The sequence below is a fragment of the Cervus elaphus genome, chromosome 9 (assembly GCF_910594005.1).
Source record: "Cervus elaphus chromosome 9, mCerEla1.1, whole genome shotgun sequence".
In the NCBI taxonomy this organism is placed as follows: domain Eukaryota; kingdom Metazoa; phylum Chordata; class Mammalia; order Artiodactyla; family Cervidae; genus Cervus; species Cervus elaphus.
The window spans coordinates 63,503,812-63,525,813 of record NC_057823.1 but is presented as its reverse complement, the minus strand read 5'-3'; the positions used below and the strand labels follow the sequence as shown (position 1 = coordinate 63,525,813).

General features: G+C 47.7%; 1 protein-coding gene and 1 long non-coding RNA gene across 2 annotated transcripts in view; both read left to right on the top strand.

Annotated features, from left to right (window-relative positions):
- CCDC69 (coiled-coil domain containing 69) overlaps positions 1–6,456 on the top strand; it is a 38,913-nt gene extending 32,457 nt beyond the window's left edge. Inside the window, exons 6-10 of the mRNA XM_043913851.1 lie at positions 870–943; positions 1,835–1,936; positions 2,427–2,546; positions 3,474–3,571; positions 4,205–6,456. Coding sequence (XP_043769786.1) covers positions 870–943; positions 1,835–1,936; positions 2,427–2,546; positions 3,474–3,571; positions 4,205–4,382 — 572 coding nt within the window. The 3' untranslated portion in view covers positions 4,383–6,456. The remainder of the gene's footprint in view (positions 1–869; positions 944–1,834; positions 1,937–2,426; positions 2,547–3,473; positions 3,572–4,204) is intronic.
- Positions 6,457–13,703: 7,247 nt separating this feature from the next.
- On the top strand, positions 13,704–19,839 carry LOC122700435. The gene is made up of 3 exons (XR_006342773.1): positions 13,704–14,100; positions 14,300–14,353; positions 19,795–19,839. It is a non-coding gene; the product is annotated as an uncharacterized LOC122700435 (long non-coding RNA).
- The last annotated feature ends 2,163 nt before the right edge of the window (positions 19,840–22,002 follow it).

Here is a 22,002-nt window from a genome sequence, read left to right as displayed (position 1 = left end):
ACGTCTTTTCTCAGGACAGATGAGATTTTCCCTCTTTGTGTGCTGAGTATTTAGACTTGTCACCTGAGGAATTTTGGATTTATATGCTTAGCAATTTTGTATTGCATTCTGAACATTTGGAATATTTGAATACATCAGATTCTGGGTCTTGTTTAAATAAGTACATTGGTTGAGCAGCTCTTTGAATTCTGATCTTCTTGCCCAGTCTGCCTGCCACCATTTACTGTTCAGAGTCTGAAAATAGTTGTGCCATTCATTCTGTGCTGGTTTTATAGCTAAATTCAGGAGACTGGATGGCATGTGCTTCCTCCATCTTACTTGGAACCAAACCTGTCTTGATAATTTATCTGTCCCATAATTTATCAGAAAGTTTTAAATTAGTTTTTATAACAATTTATATAGTTTTTATAGAGCTGACCTTATCAATTTTGACAGCTCTATCATATTTATATTACTGAGCATTCTCTTCCTTGGGTCACTGCCCCTATGACACAGGCCCCTTGCATACCTGGGCTTTTGGCTATATTACACTTTCCTGTTCTCTGTCCTGTTTCCCATCCCACCCAGTGACTGGTCATTTCCCTCTCGTCTTCTTTCAATTGAGACAAGGTTGGAATTTTCCGAAAGGAACTTTGTAGAGGAGGCAGGATGCAAGATCTTCCCAGGATCTCATTTGTTTCCCTTTCCATGAGCTTCTATTAAATATCTACTATAGTTCTGGTTCAGCCCCAAGCCCATGAGATAGAAAGATGAATAAAAGCATTCTCAGACTCCTGACCCCTATGGTCCCAAGGGGTCACCTGGGCTCTCTGGCCCTCGTGGGGTGAAGTGTCAGGGGTCTGAGCTCACTGCATCTCCTTTCACTCCAGCCCTCCAGGCCTCCTATGAGCAGGACAAGGAAGCCCTTACCCACTCCTTCCAGGAGGCCAAGGCGGCCCTGCAGGTGAGAAAGGTTGGGCTGTGTGAGTCTCTGTGATGTGGCGACCCTACTGTCAGCTCAGGAGGTCTTGGTCTGAGATGAGGGTTGGCCTCTTTCAGGGATGGTTGGGAGCATCTTGGAGACGTCGTGGGCCTGGGGCCATGGTGTGATTAGAGCCATGGAAGCATGAAGGAAGGCCTCTGACCCAGATTGACTGGTCAGGGATTTCCCAGAGAGGGTGAGGTCTAAGCTGGAATCTGAGGGTGGGTTGGAATTTTTCAGATGAAGAAGGCTAGGAAGAGTGCCTTAGCAGAAAACAAACAAACAAACAAAAAACACGTGTTTAAATGCATGGAGGAAAGGGGGAAAAATACAGAGTGCCTGTGAAACTGAAACAAGTCCAGGAGGCCTGAGTATAGAGCATGAGGGGGACACAGTGGAGGCCAGAGAGACAGGCAGGGACCAAACAATGGGAGTCTGTGAGCCCTAGTAAGGGGGTGCCCTATCCTAGAGGCGATGGACAGAGTTTAGGTGGAGCAAAATCCTTGATGGGGAGCAGTATGGAGACAGGTATGTACCTGGCAGCTGCAAGAGTGATGTGATGTTGGCTGCAGGAGAAGGCATGTAGAAAGAGCAGGGAGACAAGAGACAGGGCAAGGACCCTGAGCCTGGTTTGCATGTACTTTGAATGCCAGTCTGCCACCAGCCTAGAATACCCTGACATCGTCCCCAAGGGTATGGAGAGGTGGGGCTGTATGTTTTGAACAATGGTTGAAGTAGCTTAAGCCTGCAGTGCTGGGCAGAGCAAAGACAGACTGAAGAAGCCAATGCTGACCCCTCCCCGGGGGGTGGAGAAGTCCACCTCCAGCCTTATGAGCCAGGCTTGCATCATCTCCTGCCTGCTCCCCCCTCCAGGAGACCATTGACAGACTGACTGCACAGCTGGAGGCCTTCCAGGCCAAGATGAAGAGGGCAGAGGAGTCCATCCTGAGCCGAGACTACAAGAAGCACATCCAGGTAGGTGGCGGTCCCCACAGCCTGTCCTCCTTCAGCCTGCAGGAAGGTCCAGGTCTGGGCAACAGGAAAGGCCCGTCCCTCCTCAAGGTTGGGGCTAGAACTGATGCTCTTACCTTAATGAGGGTCTGGAAGAAACAGTGTCCCAGTGTCACTGAGGGGGAATGTAAAGATCAGAGAGAGGCACATGGGTGGTCAAGTGCTCACGCTCTGGACTCAGAATGAAGTGCCAAGAGCAGACCTACCACTTAGCAGAAGCAACTTAACCTCTGTGAACCATGGTTTCCTCGTCCGTGATGGAGCGAGCGCAGCACGCACTGTTGGAAGAGAGTAAGATACAGCACATTAAGCACTTGCCACGGGCCGAGAAGGGGAGGTGACTTGTCAAACACAGTTGGGGGCAGAATGGGATGGCGGGAGGTAGCCCACTCTCCCCATCCCCCTCCCACTCCCCGCTCCAGCTGGTCTAAGGTCCCTCTGTGTTCCTATCTAGGAGCACGGGAGCCTCAGCCAGTTCTGGGAACAGGAGCTGGAGAGCTTACACTTTGTCATCGAGATGAAGAATGAGCGAATCCATGAGCTGGACAAGCGGCTGATCCTCATGGAGACAGTGGTGCGTGGCTGGCAGCGGCTGGAATGAAGGGATGGGGAAGGGGGCCTGGGGGGAGGCAGCCTCACGCTTCCGCTTTCTGGGCATTTCCTCTGTCGTGTGTGCAGAGGGCAGGTATTAATTATACTCTGAGGGGGGCCCAGCCTGGTCCGTATCAGCTTTGACCTGCCGCCCGTGCTGGCCCTTGAGTCACGGGCTGGTCTGGGCCCCGCAGTGGCTCCTTCTCAGCTGGTCCTGTACTTTTGACTAGCGTATTGCTGTCACTTGAGTGACACCAGGGCAACTATCCTGGCTAACCAGGAGGGGCTGGCAGATGTCACGTCAGGCAGGGGTTGAGGAAGGAGTCAATGCTGGAAAAGAAAAAAAATCAGACAGATATAGGAAACCAGAGTCAGCAAGGACGGGCCTGGGCAGTGGTGGGTGTTGGGGACACCAGTGGCTTGTCTCCAGAAGGAAGGCCTTGGGGGACTTCGGATTGAATCCAAACAGATTATGTTACATTGTCCTGGAAGAAGTTCCCTGGCCTCTTGTGTGCCACACAACCTAAATTTTAAGCCAGACCATTTCAGTGGTTCCATATCCATTTTGTTCAACCACTTTTCGTGAAATAGCATAACAGATACATTTACATTTATATACATTTTATACTTCTGTCTTTTGGAGAACTAAACAAATTTTTTTCCTCTTGGGAACTGACGGAGATTTTAGATGGTAGTGGCTGTCTTCTTTTTTTAATACTCATCTGGCGAAGTGAAAAGTTGGCAGTCCTGTGTTCACGCCTTAGTTGTGTTGTTCCAAGTAATCTTACTGCCTCATGAAATGTAACATTTGGTCTAGAGTGAATCAGTGTTTTGGGTGGCCACGGATAAGAGGGAGGTGATAGCACAAGTTGTGCCGGGGGCTTTCTGAGCTCACTCTGATCTGTTACAGAAAGAAAAAAATCTGCTGTTGGAGGAGAAGATCACCACCCTACAGCAAGAGAACGAGGACCTCCACGCCCGAGGCTGCAACCAGATGGTTGTGTCAAGGTAGCTGCTCCCACGCCCTGCTCCTCCCCTCCCCACCGCTTACTTTTTGTGAATCTCCGGTTGGGAGAGTCTCCAGGAGGTCCAAGCCTGTCTGGGGGAGGAGGTTGGCTCCTCTTTGCTTGGGGGTCAGGAATCCCAAGGGACCAGCTCTGCCCGGAAACAGAAGTAGCAGGACTGATTAATATCTGTTTGTCCCCATCCCAGCTGAGTGGGCTCCATGGGAAAGCCCAGTTCAGGAAGAAGGAACAGGAAGCTTAGGGTTCAAGAGGCCAAAAGAATGAATGAATCAGTGGTAAGGGGTCGGTCAATGAGAGCTGAGATCATGTGTCAGATGTAATTTGTTGACAACATATTATCTCATCTAATCCTAATCATTATAATGACTCTAAGAGCCGGTCCTGTTAGCATTCCCATTTTGCAAATTTGCGCAGAGTGAATACCTGGTCAGAATTACACTTCTTAGTAGTGGAGCAGATCTGAACCCAAAGCTGAGGGCCACCTTGGTCAACAGCTGGAGTTGCCTTTTCAAGTGGGGCCACCGGGCAGGCTTCCTAGAGGAATGGGCTGGTCTTTGCAGTTGCTGGAGGCCCCGAGAGGCGGTCCCCTCAGGCAGTGCTGGCTGTGTGTCCACAGGCAGCTCTCAGAGGACCTGCTTCTTGCCCGTGAGGCCCTGGAGAAGGAGTCGCAATCACGGAGGCAGCTCCAGCAGGAGAAGGAGGAGCTGCTGTACCGGCTCCTCGGGACTGATGCCGCCCCTGCCTTCTCCCTGGCCTCTGTCACCCCCACCGAGGTCTCCTTCCTGGCTACATAGGGCCTGGGCCACCAGGATGCCTGCGGTCACAGCTTCCTCTAAAGACCTGGTAGAGAGGCAGCAGGGGTTGCTTGTCCTTTTCCCAGGAGGGGATGAGGGCGGGAGTGAGACGGGGAGCCAGGGTGTGTGCCCAGCGAGCCCTGGGGGCTTGGGCCACACAGAATCACCTGGGGGCTGCCTAGGCCCCAAGCAGCTCCCTCCCTCGAGCCGGGGGACAAGCGAGAGGAACCCTTTTATTCCCCCACCCCCACCCTTCTCTCTGTTGAGGTCAGGGAGCGCTGAGGCTTTCCCCAGGGGCAACCGTGCCACCCTGGGCATCCGACCAAGAGGGAACACGCCCCTGGTCCTAACTTGTCAGCTTTGCTGCCGGCTCCTCAGTGACCTAACTTGCCCCAGCCACCTCACCCCGCCTGGCCTTTCCTCAGCCTCTAAACCAGTTAGGGCAACTGAACAGACTGCCCTTGAGTCACACACTGTTCCATTCTAGACTTGTCTGAAGGTCAGACCAGGGGCTGGGGGTCAGCAGGGGAGGATGGGGACAACACGCTGTGAATCAAGGTGGGGAGGCACTGGAGTCCCTTGCCCACGGGGCAGAGCATCGGGCACGCCACCAGCGCCAGGCCCAGAGTCTGGTCCATCCAAGGGCTAAGGCCAGAGCTACTCCTCCTGGACCAGGCAGGGTTCACCCGCCACCCTCCTGCTCCCTCAGCCTCAGCACCATCAGGACTCGGGTGCCCCCTAGTGGATCTAAGTACCCTCAACAGCGAGAGCTGGAACCTCATCCCCGTGCAGATGAGGAAACCGAGGCGGGGAGAGGGACCCAGAGCCAGGCCTGGGGCTCATCTGTCATCAGAGCGTACTGTCTCCCTCCCTGAAATCTAGGAGGCCGTGTATGAGACGTGGCCTTTCTCCTTGCTCTGTCTGCCCTGCCCTGTCCAGTCTCTCAGTCCTGCTCTCCACTCAGCCCCTTCTAGCAGCCCGACCCCAGGCCTGTAGACCCTAGCCCTCAGCCTCCCCATCAGCGCAGAGGGGTAGCTGGAGTAACTAACCTCGGCAGGCCTGTCCAGGCCTGACCACCTGTGGATTCAAGATTCTTCTCAGGAAGCGTTGGGTCATCTGGAGACAGTAACAATCCCGTCTCTGTATAAGCATTTTGATTAAATGCCTTCACATACACCTCGCTCCCCATCTGTGAAAGATTCTCAAAGCAGCTTCTTTCCAAGCGTTAGCAGAGAGCACACTGCGATCACAAGATCCAGTGGCCTTGCCTGAGGTCCCCCAGCCCTGGGGGGCTAGCGTGTAGGAAAGGTCAACTCATGGGAACAGAAGTTTCCTCCATCAACCCAGACCACTTTCTTCATTCCCCTCGATCTGGGCTTCATCCATTTCTCCTTCTAGGTGTTCAGATGTGACTCTGCTTCTCCAGACCTATGCAAACACATTCATTATCCAGGAGCCTTGGGGACAGCTCTGGATGTGAATGGTCACAACCGAGAAAAGAAGGGGTGGCCAAGTAATTTGGGAAACTCTAAGTTTACTCAAGTTACACAGCTCTGCTGTTGGCTCAGACGGTAAAGAATCCACCTGCAATGTGGGAGACCTGGGTTCAATCCTTGGGCTGGGAAGATCCCCTGGAGGAGGGCATGGCAACCCACTCCAGTATTCTTGCCTGGAGAATCCCATAGAGAGGAGCCTGGCAGGCTAGAGTCCATGGGGTCACAAAGAGTCAGACATGACTGGGCAACTAACCACACAGGTTCACTCAAGTTACACAGCTCTGCAAATTGCAGGACTTCTCAGAGCCTTTAATATGCTAATGTGCATTGCAAACTCACAGGGACGGAGCAAAGAGTCCAGCGTCTCTTAAACATCTTTAACCAAGTTTCTCCCCCAACCTGAGCACTTCAGGCTGCAGAATGCAAGTTACAAAACATTGTTCTAATTGAGAAGGGCAAGGCTGGAGAAGGGGCAGATTGAGGGGGGTGGGGTTTCCCTCCTGTAGCCTGTGGTGGCTGTGAAGAGGTGAACTGCGGCAGGCAAGCTATGGAAAATAAAAAGAACAACTGATATTGCATTCATTTGGCCTCTGCTTTCCTGGGAGAGAGAGGAAGTGGGAAGAAGGCCTCTGCTGGAGGCAGGGTTCCTTGCGGAGTAAGTCCTAGGAGCTGAGGGACTCACCAGCAGTTCTGGACTTCTCAGAAACTGGTGTCCCATGGGCCCTGGCCTTGCCCAGGCTTGGTGTGGGGGCTGGGGCTGGAGTAAAGCCTGGCTCAAATGCTGCCTGTCAGAATAGGCCAAGGCTTGGAGTGAGGCCCTGAGGCTGAAACAAGACGTGAAAGCACTGATGGGCTGGCAGAGGGTAAGGGTGATGGTGAAGGTTCCTTCTGCTATTTAGGGGGCACCTCCGTGGCATCAAAACCAAGGTTCACACAGTTACCTACCCCTGCTTCTATCTGCTGCTCTACACCTGGATGCCAGGAGTCAGGGTGCAGGGGGGCACAAGGACATGGGTGGTAGCTGTCCCCACACCCTGAAGGTTCCTGGCCTGGCAGGTATCAATGGCAGCATCCCTGGCCCAGGTTTTCCACACAGAGGGTGTTCCCTGCAGCCTACCTGGCTCTGCTAGCACGTCGTGTTCACGTCGCTGTGGGCCTGGTGCTGACATCAGGGGGTGGACCCAGCTGCAGGGACAAAATTTTACTGTCTATCAGCTGCCCCAGGTGCTATCTCTGAATGGGGCTCGGTGGGCAGGTAAGAGGCACAGTGAAAGAAGAGTGACTTGGCCACGGTCACACGTCAGTATCAGAGCGCCTGAAAGCCCAGGTTTTGTGGACAAAGATAAGCTGTTCAGGTCCCTGGAGAGAAGCTGAGGGCTCCTCCCGGGCTGGAGGAGAGGCATAAGGTAACTCGGTGCTTCCTAGAATGGGTTTTGTCGCAATCTTCTGTACCAAGGTCGCTGAAGCTTAGATGGTGGGTTTAGGGGAGAAAGAAGGGTCTGCCATGGAGAGAAGGGGAGAGACATGGGTACACACATGTTGAGCTGATTGTTAGAATGGTTGGAATAAAGATCTGAGTCGGAGCCTGAACTAAATGGCTGAGTATGAGGACGTGGAGCCCACCTCCCCCCACAAACACACCAAAAACACATCTGCATGTGCAACAAGTCTCTCAGAATACCATCCGGAAACTGGGAGGGTTCCTGTGCAACCAAGGGCACGGAAAGATTCCACAGAATCAGGTAGGATGGGAAGAAAAGCACTGGGTGAGCACCTGTGACCCTGGGAGGGGACTGAGAAGGAAATCTGATCACACGAGTGGACACTCGTCCTGGGGAGTGAGCAGGTGGAGCCACAGACTGGACGTTCCAGAAGGGACAAGCCCTTGTGGCTGCCTGGAGAACCAGTGGGACCGACAGATTGCTGGCAGAGCCTAGACTCCACTCATGAGGAGTACACGGGTGCTGGCCTGTCAACAGACAGGGCAGAGAGGTCTGCCCTAGCAACAGCCACCTCGCCACAATCCCCGCTGTGAGCGAACGCCCGGCCTACTCAATCCACACCACAGCCTGGCACTGGGTCCAGGACAGCCAGGACCTGGGAACAGAGCGTCTAGGGATGCAGAGGTGACCTGGGGGTCTGGGGTGTGTGTGGTCCAGGTGGGGCAGCAGTGGCCATTGGTGGCACTTGCTATAACAGCACCACATAGTATTTTATAATAGCTGTAAATGGAGTATAATATGTAAAAGTTTTGATTCACTATGTTGTACACTTCTAACATATTGTATACTAACTATACTTCAATTAAAATTTATAAAAATGAAACTTTAAAAGAGGGAGACGTTGGTCCCATCCACTGGCACCTCTGCAGTGGGGAACTCCCAGTGCAGTGTCCCCTAGGCCAGGGGGTTGGTCACCGGACAGAGAAGCAGAACTGGCCGATAGCTGCACTGCTGTACCATCTCATACAATCCTCCCTGAGGACAAAGAGCAGCTCCTCTGGGTCTGGAAGGAGAGAATGAGCTTGCCTGACTTCTAGCTTCCTGGTGTTCTACCACTAGCTACAAGCAGGAGGTCCCTGGTGGGGACTTGAAATCCCACTTTTTCTCCCCATCCCCTAGCTCCTTGCTCTCTTACACAGGGTCCTGCACTGAAGACTAAAAACCAGTTTGCTAGTTTCGGTTTGTCATCAGTTTGCTGTGCTTCTGCAATCTCTTTCTCTCCCTGTCTGATCTTAGTGTCTTCATTTGTACAATGATGGTGTCACACCAGTTGGTCTCTAAAGGGCCCTTTGTGGAAAACATCACTGGAAGTACTGAACTAGAAGTCCAGGTTTCTGATTTGATTCCTAACCTTGCCACCTGCTAGCTGTGGGACCTTAAACAAATCCCTTTCTTCCTGTGAGCCTTGCTTGTTTATCAAGTGGAAGCAATAATCCTCCTCTGGCCTATTTTGCAGAACTGATAAGAAGCAAATGAGATACTGGATATGAGACGCAGGCCTGTGGGAGGCAAACGTTCATCAAACTCTTTCATGGTACTTTGAGCAACACAATCTCAAATCAGATTCTTCAGTACATCATGGTACAGTGAGTAGGAATTATGAATATCTGGAGACCAGTTTTCTAGAGCAGTGCTACCAATAGAACTTTCTGTACTGGCATCTGTGTTGCTGAGTATGTAACCACTAGTCACATGTAGCGATAGGGCTCTTCAAATGTAGCTAGTGCAACTTGGGAACAGAATTTTAAGCTTTTAGTTAATTTGGATTTAAATAGCCACAGCTGTTAAAAAGCCTTCTGTGTTGAGTGAAGGAGCTCAGAGGTAGACAAACACATAGATTTCTTAACTTTGCCTGCACAGTAGAGTCACTGAGATGCTTGTAAGATAACCAATTCCTGGGCCCCACCCCCAGACCAAACCCATTGGAACATGGCTTGAGGTGAGGATTTAGTGCCAGTACTTTTAAAGTTCCCCAGTTGGGGACTTTCCTAGTGGTCCACTGGCTAAGACTCCGTGCTTCCAATGCAGGAGCCCAGGTTCTATCTCTGTTCAGGGAACTAGATCACTGAACTGCAACTAAGAGTTGAGGCTGCAATTAAGAGTTGACATGCAGCAATGAATATAGAAGATCCTGTGTGCCGCAACTAGGACCTGGCACAGCAAAATAATAAATCAATAAAAAATATTTAAAAAAAAAACCAAACCTCCCCCGGTGACCCTAATGTGCAACTATAGTTGAGACACACTGCTTATCAAATCTTCCTGAAGATTGAAATCACCTATATAGGACTTGTTAGGCTTCTAGAATCTGTCCAGACTTAATGGCAGGGGAGTCTAAGAATCTGTTTCTAACAGGCTCCCAAGTGATGCTGATAGTCATGGTCAAGACCTTCTAAATTGGATCATCATTACTGTTACGGTTGGAATTGAGTAAGGCAGAGACACTGCTGAGTCGAGAAGAGCCATCTCTTTCCTCTGTTGGACAAAGGTGGACTCTGACTCCCCCATTCTACGTGGAACTAGCCATAAAATCCCAGAATGTCACAAGAAGGATCTTAAAGAACCACTAGTGCGCTTCCTTCATTTTACATGCGGGTCTAAGAAGAGATACTGAAGGCAGGTTTGAAGGACTTCCTGAGTTGAGGCTCTTGGAGACCCTGACTCCAGGGCACCTGTGAAGATGCAGGTCTTTCCCTGGGGGTCCTCTCCTCATGCACTCATGCTGTCCTGGCCGTGCCGAGCCCGGCATTTCCCTGTGTCTGCATATTTCCCTGTGTCTGCACCCACAAATACTCTCAGCTGAACTGACTGCTGGCTTCATTCTGGGGTGCCAGCTGGGGTGGGCGGGAGATGGGCAAGAGCTGAGACACCTAGTGAGCAGCGTTTGTTCAGCTGACAGTCCCCTTCCCCAGCTTTTATCACCCCACCCACCCAGTCTTCCCCTTGTCCCCAGTCAGGCTGTCGGGATTTGTATTGGTCCCTGGCCCTACCCACCATGGCTTGCGAAATCTTAATTTCCTGGCCAGAGATTGAACCCAACACACACGGGGTCCTAACCACTGGACGGCCAGGGAATTCCCCCCACCCACAGTTTGATCAGCTCTCCTATCTCACTGGCCTCAAATGCAACTTCTAATTAGCCCATCTACCACTCCCCTCCCCACCACCATCATTGACCTTGCCTACACTTTGCAAACGGAATCTCACAAATCCCTTTGCCCTTCTTGGCTTCTTGCTTGTGTCCCTTTGTTCAAGCCAGCAAATGCCCTCTGAATACCTCCATCTGCCAAAAGAGGCAGAGTCCCAGGAAATCTTATTTTGAGAGACTCAACTGAGAGGACAAATCTGAACTGGGTTTTTATATCCCAGCCTCTGCCCAATTTTCTCCTGGACTCAAAGGGGCAATGCTGTGGGACCAATTTTGCCTTTATTCCTGCCTTCCCTGTGACGGAGTCCTTGACATAAGGATGTCTCCAGTCTGGCATCCAAGCACCAACAGGTCATTCTTCTTGGCCTTACCACTGCCACATTTCTCCCTACAGGCAGTATTTGCTGCCTCCAGCAGATATGCTGCTGGTGGAATTTCCATGTGCACACAGATACTAAAGAGTAACCCCAGCTCTCTGGAACTAGAAAAAAGCCCTTGCAGGATATAAAGCCTCAAAAGAAGCCCAGGCACCTATGGTCAAATAATCCATGACAAAGGAGGTAAGATTATACAATGAAGAAAAGACAGTCACTTCAGTAAGTGCCAATGGTTGCACTGGACAGCTTCGTGTAAAAGGATGAAATTAGGACATTCTCTAACACCATACACAAAAATAAACTCAAATGGATTAAAGACCTAAATATAAAACCAAAACTATAAAAAAACTCTTTGAGGAAAATATAGGCAGAACACTCTTTGAGATAAATCCCAGCAAGATCTTTTTTGATCTGTCTCCTAGAGTCACAGAAAAACAAAAACAAACAGGACCTAATTAAAAGCTTTTCAACAGCAAAGGAAACCATAAACAAAATGCAAAGACAACCCACAAGATGGGAGAAAATATTTGCAAACAGTGGGACCAACAAGGGATTAATCTCCAAAATTTATAAACAGCTCATGCAACTCAGTAATGTTATATTTTTTAAAAAATAAAAAAATGGGTAGAAGATGTAAACAGACATTTCTCCAAAGAATACATATTAATGGCCAAAGAGCACATGAAAAGATGCTCAACATCACTAATAATTAGAGAAATGAAAATCAAAACTATAATGAGAAATCACCTCACACCAGTCAGAATGACCATCATCTAAAAATCTACAAACAAATGCTGGAGAGGGTGTGGAGAAAAGAGAACCCTTCTACGGTGTTGGTGGGAAGGTAAGTTGGTGCAGCCACTATGGAAAACAATATGGACGTTCCTTAAAAAAACTAAAAATAGAGCTACCATATGATCCAGCAATCCCACTCTTGAGCATACATTTAGACAAAATTCTAATCCAAAAAGATACATGTACCCTCAACACTCATAGGAGCAGTATTTCAATAGCCAAGACGTGGAAGCACCTAAGTGACCATGGACAGAGCAATGGATAAAGAAGATGTGAGAGGCAATGGAATATTACTCAGTCAATAAAAGGAATGAAATAATGCCATTTGTACAACATGGATGGACCTGGAGATTATCACACTAGGTAAAGTAAGTCAGATAAAGACAAATATCATATGACAGTGCTTATATGTGGAATCTTAAAAAAAAAGGCTACAAATGAACTTATCTACAAAACTGAAATAAAATTATAGATACAAAAAATAAACTTATTGTTACCGGGGGTTGGGGAGGATAAATTGTAAGATTGGGATTGACACATACACGCTACTATATAAAAATAGATAACTATTAGGACCTACTTACAGCACAAGGAACTCTACTTAATACTCTGTAATGACCTATATGGGAAAAGAGTCTGAAAAAGAGTGGATACATGTATTTGTATAACAGAGTCACTTTGGTGGACACCTGAAACTACACAACATTGTAAATCAACTATACTTCAATTTAAAAATTTTTTATGGAGGCTTCTTCATGTAGACGTCCTCCATCAACTCAATCTCCAGCCCCTCTCTCCTTCCCAGAGGACAGCTGAAAGTTCCAAGCTTCTAAGCACGGTAACCAGCCCTCTCTCTGGTGACCAGCCCTCATCCAGGTGCCCACAAGGGTCACCTCACTAGATCACCTCGTTAGAACAAAAGACACTCCTGTCACCGGGAAATCCAAAGAGCTCTAGGAGCTCTGCGTTGGGAACTGGGGTCAAAGACCAAACATTTTAAGATGCTTCTAGTGCACCTATCACTTAGGAAATTCCAAGGGTTTTTAGGAACCGGTGTCAGGAACTGAGGACCTATGTATATCTTTTTTCTGTTACTTCACTACAGTATAAAAGGTCTCCCTGATGTCCCTGGCGGGGTTAAGTATCCTGGCAGCTGTGCCTAGCCTTGGAGGGAAAGGATGTCGCCTCGGTTTGGGGAAGTCTTGGTAGTTTGAAGAGGTTTATTCTGAATTTCTTACATGGAGAACACTTAACAGTTTAGAGAATTTTACCACCCACATTCTGGTTTAAATCTTGCTGTAGCCCAAAAGAGCACCCAATGAGCATTATGACCCTCTTTTTACAAGAAACTAAGCCTCTGAGAGCACAGCTGGGCTCAGTCCTGAAGAGGCGGCCGAGAACAGTGGTCCTCAGCCTTTTTGACCCAGTGACCAGTTTCGTGGAAGACAATTTTTTCACAGGCTGGGAAGTGGTGGGGGATGGTTTCAGGGTGATTCAAGCACATTACATTTATAGTGTATTTAATCTGATGCTGCTGCTGATCCAACAGGAGGTGCTGGTCCTCAGCCCAGAGACTGGGGACCCCTGGCCTAGAACACTAAGGTCTGGCATCTGAAAACAAAGATTCCCTGAGGAGGTATTCTTTAAGCCACTCCAGATAAGCAGAAGTGAGCCTGGACAAGCTGATGGCACATGGCCTTTAGAGCTAGAGGTGCTGGGCTTTGAATCTTTGCTCTGCTACACACTAGCTGTGTGACCTTGGCCAAGTCACTAAATTTCCCTGAGTACCATTTTCTAAATTTAGAAAATGGAAACAAGAACCCCTGCTTTATAAAACTATTATATGTATTAAGTAATAAATGTGAAACACTTAGGACAGTGCCTGAAATATGATAGATGTTCAATAAACAGTTAGCATGAATAGTTTATTCATTTCCTGTTGGTGCTATAACAAACTCAGTGGCTTAGAATGATGTAAATTTATTATCTTATAGTTCTGGAGGTCAAAAGCCTGAAATGGTTCTCATGGGGCTAAAACTGAGGGGTCAGCAGGGCCTCTTGGAAGATGTTTCTTTGTCTTTTCCAATTTCTAGAGGCTGCCCATATTCCTTGGCTTACGTTCCCCTTTTCTCTGTCTCCAAAGCCAGCCTCGTTGGACCAAGTCTGCATCATGGTGCCACCTCTCTGATTCTCTCATGTGAGTCCCTTTGTTACAGAACCAGTTTCTTTTTTCAGTGAATAGACAGTCAAAAGACTGTGACGCCACTGGAGTTTGTGAACAGGAAGATCGAGTCTCAAATTCGCATCCCCAAAGGCAAGGGGCTCAGAGTGTCTACAGGATGAAAAATAAAGAAGCAGCTTGGTCTGAGGCGTGGGGAGAGGCGATTCGAAAAAGGTTCAGTAAGTGTTATTCTGCGCAGGTGTAACTAGGCCACACATTCTGAAAGTGGCGTTTTCCACCCTCTGAAGTCCAAAAGTCACTAGCGGTTGCCCAGTTGAAAGGTCTCTGGTCCCACCCAGTCTTCACCACTCAGCACAAATGAGACATGGCTGATTCCAAGTCCTGGAAAATAACTTGGGCAAACATCTTATCCTTTAGGTTCCATGCTACTTGGAGGACATGCAAGTCTTAAAACGACCTGGATTAGTGAAGGTAGGTGAACCGGATTTAACCCAAAGTTTCATTTCTTCCATGTTTAAGGATCTTTGTGATTATACTGGGCCCACCTGAATGAATAACCGAGCGTACTCTGCCTATTTTAAGTCAGTTGATTGGCAACCTTAACTCCATCTGTGGGCTTAATGCCTCTGCCATTTGGAGATGAAGATGTGGACATCTTGGGGAGGCCACAGTATATTTTTTAAAACTAAAGCTAATGTTTTAATAGCCAAATCTCTATGGATAGGAGCCTTCAGTGAAACAGAAGCAATGAATCAGTGGACAGGATAAAAGAGGGGTCAGGAACACTGGCTGGTTCTTTGATTGCCCGAATTGAGAAGATCTTGTCAGAGCAACCAGCTGGGGATATCTCTGGGACTTGGGTCTGAAACCCTATTTGGTCTGGAGTTGAAATCTGACCCTTTTCAAATCTGACCCATTTGAAAAGACCCTGATGATGAGAATGATTGAAGGTGGGAGGAGAAGGGGATGACAGAGGATGAGATGGTTGGATGGCATCACTGACTCAATGGACATGAGTTTGAGTAAACTCTGGGAGTTGGTGATGGACAGGTAGGCCTGGCCTTCTGCAGTGCTTGGGGTTGCAAAGACACAACTGAGCAACTGAACTGACTGAAATCTGACCACTGGCTGGGTTAGAGCAGCTCCCAGAGCTGGGGCTGTCCTGGCCAGATTCAGCCAGGATCCAGAGCAAGCCCTGATTACAGGGTGGATGCAAACACTTCACTAGCAGACGTCCCACCTCCCAGGATGAAGATTCTTAGATACTACCTCTTTGTATTTCTCATCTTGCTATCTCTGGACCTCAGTTTTTGTACTTATAAAATGAAGAGGTTGGACTAAAGCAAGATTTTCAAGTTTAAAAAACAAACCAATGAACAGACACACTCTAGATAACAGAACCCTCTCTAGACATGTTAAGAAAGAAAAAAAAAAAAGGGATTCTTCCGATTGAAGAATTTAGTGGGGGGAGGGAGCTGTAGACTCACCCAACCAGCTTTTCAAACACTACTCTCCCTGTCTCTTGTCCCAACCTTAAAGTAGGCAGTAAGGCAATAGAATGAATTCCTTTGAGCATAGTTTTTAAATTTCTGGTCTGGATGAGCTCTCAAGGATCATTCTCAGTGCCCATCTCTAAATGTATGACCACATCACCTCCAGTATCCCCATCATCCAATTCCTTCTCCTTCAAATAAACCCTCCAGTATCAACCATTAACCCTTTCTTAAACTGCTGCCTTCTTATCAAAAGGGTGCCTGCCCTTCCCTTCCATCTGAGGCTCTCTAAAAAGCATCTGATAGCACCACATGGGAATACCTAGTGCCAACGACCAGACAGATCTGGGAGAGGACATCTGGGATGATACCAGCTCTCTAAATCCTATTTTAGTCACAGCTATTCTCTCGCAGAGATTGTTATGGCTCCAGCATCTTCCTGGGATGGCTGGAAGCAGAGAGATAGAGGAATGTCTCCCTGGGGACTCAGCCTCCCCTGAGGATTTACTGACTGTCAGGTTCTGAGCTAGAAATCCTTCAGGCTGTACCCCTGATGGAGCCCTACAACTGTTGATCTTTGTGAGAAAAATCATAGATTCTTAGAGAGGGGCTTCCTTGGTGGCTCAGATGGTAAAGAATCTGCCTGCAATGCAGGAGACCCAGGTTCAACCCCTGGGTTGGGAAGATCCCCTGGAGAAGGGAATGGCCACCCATTCCAGTGTTCTTGCCTGGAGAATTCCATGGACAGAGGAGCCTGGCAGGCTATAGTCCATGGAGTCGCAAAGAGTTGGATATGACTGAGCAATTAACAGAGTCAGAGAATCTAGAAATAAACACTTATTTTATCCAGAAATAAATACTTCCAGACTCTTAGAATTACATAATCTTGGTATGATCAAGTATAATCAGATTCCTTTAAATTAATACTGCTACCACTTATCGAGTGTTTGTGTGTTAGGCTCCAAGCCAGATGTTTATATCAGTTCAGTTCAGTTCAGTTCATTCAGTCATGTCTGACTCTGCCATGCCATGAACTGCAGCACACCACGCTTCCCTGTCCATGACCAACTCCTGGAGCTTACTCAAGCTCATTTCCATTGAGTCAGTGATGCCATCCAACCATCTCATGCTCTGTCGGCCCCTTCTCTTCCCGCCATCAATCATTCCCAGCATCAGGGTCTTTTCCAATGAGTCAATTCTTTGCATCAGATGGCCAAGGTATTGGAGTTTCAGCTTCAGCATCAGTTCTTCCAATGAATATTTAGGACTGATTTCCTTTAGGATGGACTGGTTGGATTTCCTTGCTGTTCAAGGAACTCTCAAGAATCTTCTCCAACACCACAGTTCAAAAGCATCAATTCTTTTGTGCTCAGCTTTCTTCATATGACCAACCTAGACAGCATATTTAAAAGCAGAGACATTACTTTGCCAACAAAGGTCCGTCTAGTCAAAGCTTTGGTTTTTCCAGCAGTCACATATGGATGTGAGAGTTGGACTATAAAGAAAGCTGAGCACCAAATAAAGAAGTTTATGTACATCACATCAATTAATCATTGAAACTACCCTATAATTTTATGATTAACTGTTATCCCCCCTCTACTCCCGAATAAACTGAGCCTTGGTTTTGTTAAATCTTGCCAGTGATCACAGGAGCCAGGTTTTACTCTGTCAGATTTCAGAGTTCCACACACTGAACCACAGGTGAACCCCCAATTACTAGACTTCATAGTTTCTGACTTTCAGACCAGATAGGCTTGTTGGGTCTGGAAGAGACATGGGAGATAATGCACCCGGTCCATCCTTGTCAGTATGAAATAAGGAAGCTGAGCTCAAAAAGGTGACAGGACCCAGCACAGACAGGGGGACACAGATAGTGAGGAAGGAGCTGGGCTGAGCGCTCTCTTCCAGCATCACTCCAGTGCTGTCAACAGACACTCCTGGGAAAGAAGAGGCAAGGTTGGGGGAAGCAGGGAGTCCTCAAGAGTCCCTGGGGAGGGAAAAGATCTGCTGAGATGGAAGAAGTCATCCATACCTGACATGACTCAGATGAGCAGACACCAGGACAGGAAAAAAGAGGCTCTGGGGTCGATGGTGGAGCCAGCTGGAACTGAGATGCTGCTGCAGCCGTGGGCCTGCAGGGGAGAGATGGCACCAGCAAGGTGTGATTAGGGAAGTGGGAGGGATCCCTGGGAACAGGAGGGGAGGAAAGGGCTAATTTCAAAGGCAAATCAAAGTTCTGGTTCCTCCAGTAGGCTCCACACACAATTATTTTCTCTGCGTTCCCCCTGCTAAGGTGAATGGAGCCATTTGGAGCCCAGCTCAGTGAAAAACAGCCCTGCGGCTCTGCAAGGTGGGTCCCCAAGGGCAGACAGGTGGACCTAGGAGGCAGCTGGAGGGGCCACTGCAGGTCACTGGAGCGCCATGAGGGGGACTGAAGGACAGGAATACTTGAGGACAAAAAAAAAAATGTGTATGGCTAGCAGGGAGGGGTTTGACTGGACTTAGAGCAGGGTTTGGCTACTGCCTTGGGGCCGGATCTCCTGTTGCCTGCTTCAAGAGAGCCAGTGACCTGAGAATAGTCTTAACATTTGAAAATGGCTATAGAAAATATTTGATGACATATGAAAATATGTGAAGTTCAAATTTTAGTGTCCATAAATAAAGTCATATTTGAAAACAGTCACACTCATTCTTGTGTGTAATGTCCAGGGCTGCATTTGCACTTACAACAGCAGACTATAGTCCACAGAACCTAAAATATTTACTGCTACCTCTGGGCTTCTCTGGTAGCTCCAACAGTGAAAGAATTCACCTGCAATGCGGGAGACCTGGGTTTGATCCCTGGGTTGGGAAGATCCCCTGGAGAAGGGAACAGCTACCCACTCCAGTATTCTTACCTGGAGAATTCCATGGACAGAGGAGCCTGGCAGGCTACAGTCCATGGGTTGCAATGAGTCGGACACGACTGAGAGACTTTCACTTCACTTCATGGACAGGAAAACTTTGTCAGCCCTTGCTCTAAAGGTATTTTTCATGCCATTTGCAGCAACATGGATAGAACTAGAGATTATCAAACTAAGTGAAGTAAGTCAGGCAGAGAAAGACAAATATCATATGATATCACTTATATGTGAAATCTAAAAAAAAAACAAACACACACACACAATACAAATGAATTTATTTACAAAGCAGAAACAGACTCACAGACTTAGAAAATAAATTTATGGTTACCAAAGGGCAAAGGTGGGGCGAGGGATAAATTGGGAGTTTGGGATTAGCATACACACCACACAGTGTACTGTATATACAATGGATAACCATCAGGGACCTACTGTTTAGCGCAGGGCGCATGTATGCTCAGTTGCTCAGTCATGTCTGACTCTCTGACTCCTAGACTGTAGCCCACCAGGCTCCTCTTCTGTCCATGGGATTTCCCAGCAAGAATATTGGAGTAGGTTGCCATTTCCTCCTTCAGGGGACTTCCCCGATCCAGGGATCGAATCCACATCTCCTGCAGCTCCTTCCTGCATTGGCAGGCAAATTCTTTACCACTTGAACCACTGGGAAGCCCATCACATGGGGAATTCTACTCAATATATAATATTTTGTAATAACCTAAATGGGAAAAGAATCTGTCAAAGAATAGTATATGAATATGTATGACTGAATCACTTTGCTATACACCTGAAACTATACAACATTGTAAATCAACTATACTCCAATGTAAAAAAAAAAAGTATAGTATTTCTATAAACTAGTGTAACTTGGGACTTCCCCGGTAGTCCAGTGGTTAAGACTCTGCATTTCCATTGCAGGGGACACAGCTTTGATCCCTTGTTGGGGAACTAAGATCCCACATGCCACACAGCGTGGCCAAAAAATAAATATTGATAAATAGATAAATAAATAAATAATTTAAAATAGTTTAAGTAAATAATATGCAAATAAAATTTATTCTTTTTTTTCTTGTCTATTCATTTTTTTTAATAAATTTATTTATTTTAATTGGAGGCTAATTACTTTACAATATTGTAGTGGTTTTGCCATACATTGACATGAATCTGCCACGGATGTACATGTGTTCCCCATCCTGAACCCCCCCTCCCACCTCCCTCCCCATCCCATCCCTCTGGGTCATCCCAGTGCACCAGCCCCGACCCTGTATCATGCATCAAACCTGGACTGGCAATTCATTTCACATATTATAATATACATGTTTCAATGTCATTCTCCCAAATCATCCCTCCCTTGCCCTCTCCCACAGAGTCCAAAAGACTGTTCTATACATCTATGTCTCTTTTTCTGATGAGGTTCCATTTGACCAGCCCCTCCCCCAATACATACCCTCTTCCCCCAATACATGGCCCTTTCCCCTTGCCTCTGAGGTTATTTATTAACTTGGTGTGTGTTTTTCTGAAGGAGTCTTTTGGGCCTAGAAAAGAGAACAACAGTCTCAAAGGCCCCTTGCTGAATCATCTAACTTCGGAGAAAACAAAGCATAACTTTAGTTCCATCCTGATGCTCCAGGCCAGTTGCATCTATCTGGGACTTATCACCCCCTGTTCGGAAACCTACCACCCCCTACACCCGCCCAGAAGACTTATCACCCCCTGCCCAACTACAAGTGTCATCTCAACAAAAGAATACTCAAAATATCCCGCCTGATTGACGTTTCCCTTATCGCTTCCACAAACCTCCCTATAAGTATGACGCCTCCCTGATCCCTTTCGGCGCTCAGCCTGGTCGTTAGGCCGACTGTCGCCCCTCCTTGCCTGAATAAAGGTAACCTACTTCTGTTGAGGTCGTCTTTCCTTTTCTGCCTCGCCGGAACTGTACCTTACATTTTCCAGATTTTATTTCTGCATTTATATAAGCACATGCGTATCCACAGAAAGATACAGGATTGTTTCATGAGTTCTTTTGTTTTCTGTATGTGGTTTTACACTGTAGATATTTTTCTTAAACTTGCTTTTTCTTTTTTTTTTAACTCAACAATGAGCAGTAGCTCCCTGTATAGACCTAGCTGTACTTTTAAAGTGCTACAGTGTCCAATGCCTTGGATCTACCACCATTCATCTGTTGCTTTAGCAAGGGATGTTAATTACGCTGTTTCAGTAGCTATTGTTTCCATTTTTTTGCTACAGGAAACCATGCTTCAGGGAACAGGAACTAGCATTTCAAGGCTCACATAGCTACATTTACTCCAAGAAAATGTTTGTTAAAGGAAAAGAATGTATTCAACACAGGCATGTCATAGATGGGTTTTCATTCACATATGTTTGTGACCTACATGAACACAACCGTGCAAATCTTTCTAAACGGAGCCTGGTGGGGCCCTTGCTATCCTGCAAAGTTTGGTCAACATCCTAACTGTGGTTTGTGAGCTGGTAGAAACCCTCCTGTCTCTTGGTTGAGACAAGACTCCCCATGTATGTATATTTAACAGTCTTTCTTGGAAGGAGGGAAGTAGTGCGTAGTGGGAGGAGGCAGCAGAGCATGGGGAGCCTTGAGGGTCTTGGGGTCTGGTTCTCATTTTGCCACTTTCTGTGTGTCCTTGAGGACCTTAGTTTGGGCCTTAGTTTCCCCATCAGTTCCAAAAGGGTGACAGACACCTAGAGCTCCCGGTTTAGCTCCCAGTTTCATGGGCACGGTGCTCTTAATGGAGGTGCTGGATGCTGGGCAAGTCACCACTTCATACGCCAGCTTTCGCTGACCATTCCCTAGGGGAGCAATTTCACAAGAAGAGCAGCCGTGTGTCCCAGATAATGAGCGTGGGGGATCCACTCAAGGTTCTGGGTCTAGACCGCAGGGCATTACACAATCTCAGAGACCCCTGTCCCTCTTTGTCCCACAGCAACATAACTCAGTTTGCAATTTTATGATAATTTGTGATTGTTCACCTCCAACGCTCTAGGGTGTGAGCTGTGTGAAGCTGGGACCAGGTCTGCTTGGCTCCCGCTTTGTTCCAGCCTCCTGCGCACTGCCTGGCACTTTGTGGGCACTAGACAAACATTTGCTCAATGAATGAATGAACTGCTCCAGGCTGGTTTCAACAGAGAGACATAGCCCAGCCTTCTCTCTAATCCAAGGGCTCCCAAAGAGGCAAGTAACAGAAAGGTGGGGAATAGAGGGGGAGCAGGACATAAATGGTCGAGGAAACATCGTGGAATTGGAAAGGTCACTGCCTTCCTGAGTGTCAGCCCTCAGATGGGACTAGGGTGGGACTAAACACTCAAAACTGTAGAATTTATTTATCTATGGCTGCTAGTGAGGACTTTCTCCAGTTGCATCAAGCAGGAGCTACTCTTCTGCTGTGGTGTGCGGGCTTCTCGTTTTGGTGGCTTCTCTTTCTGCAGAGCACAAGCTCTAGGCGTGCAGACTTCAGTAGTCACAGCACACAGGCTCAGAACTTGTGACACACAGGCTTGGCTTCCGCTTGGCATGTGGAGTCTTCCCAGACCACAAATCGAATCCATGTCCCCTGCATTGGGAGGTGGATCCCTAGCCACTGCACTACCAATTTATTTTTCATTCATCAAATATTTATTGAAAGTCTACAATCAGTGGAGACATGAAGACAGGCATTAACCAGACACACAAATAAATATATAAATACCAACTGGGGCC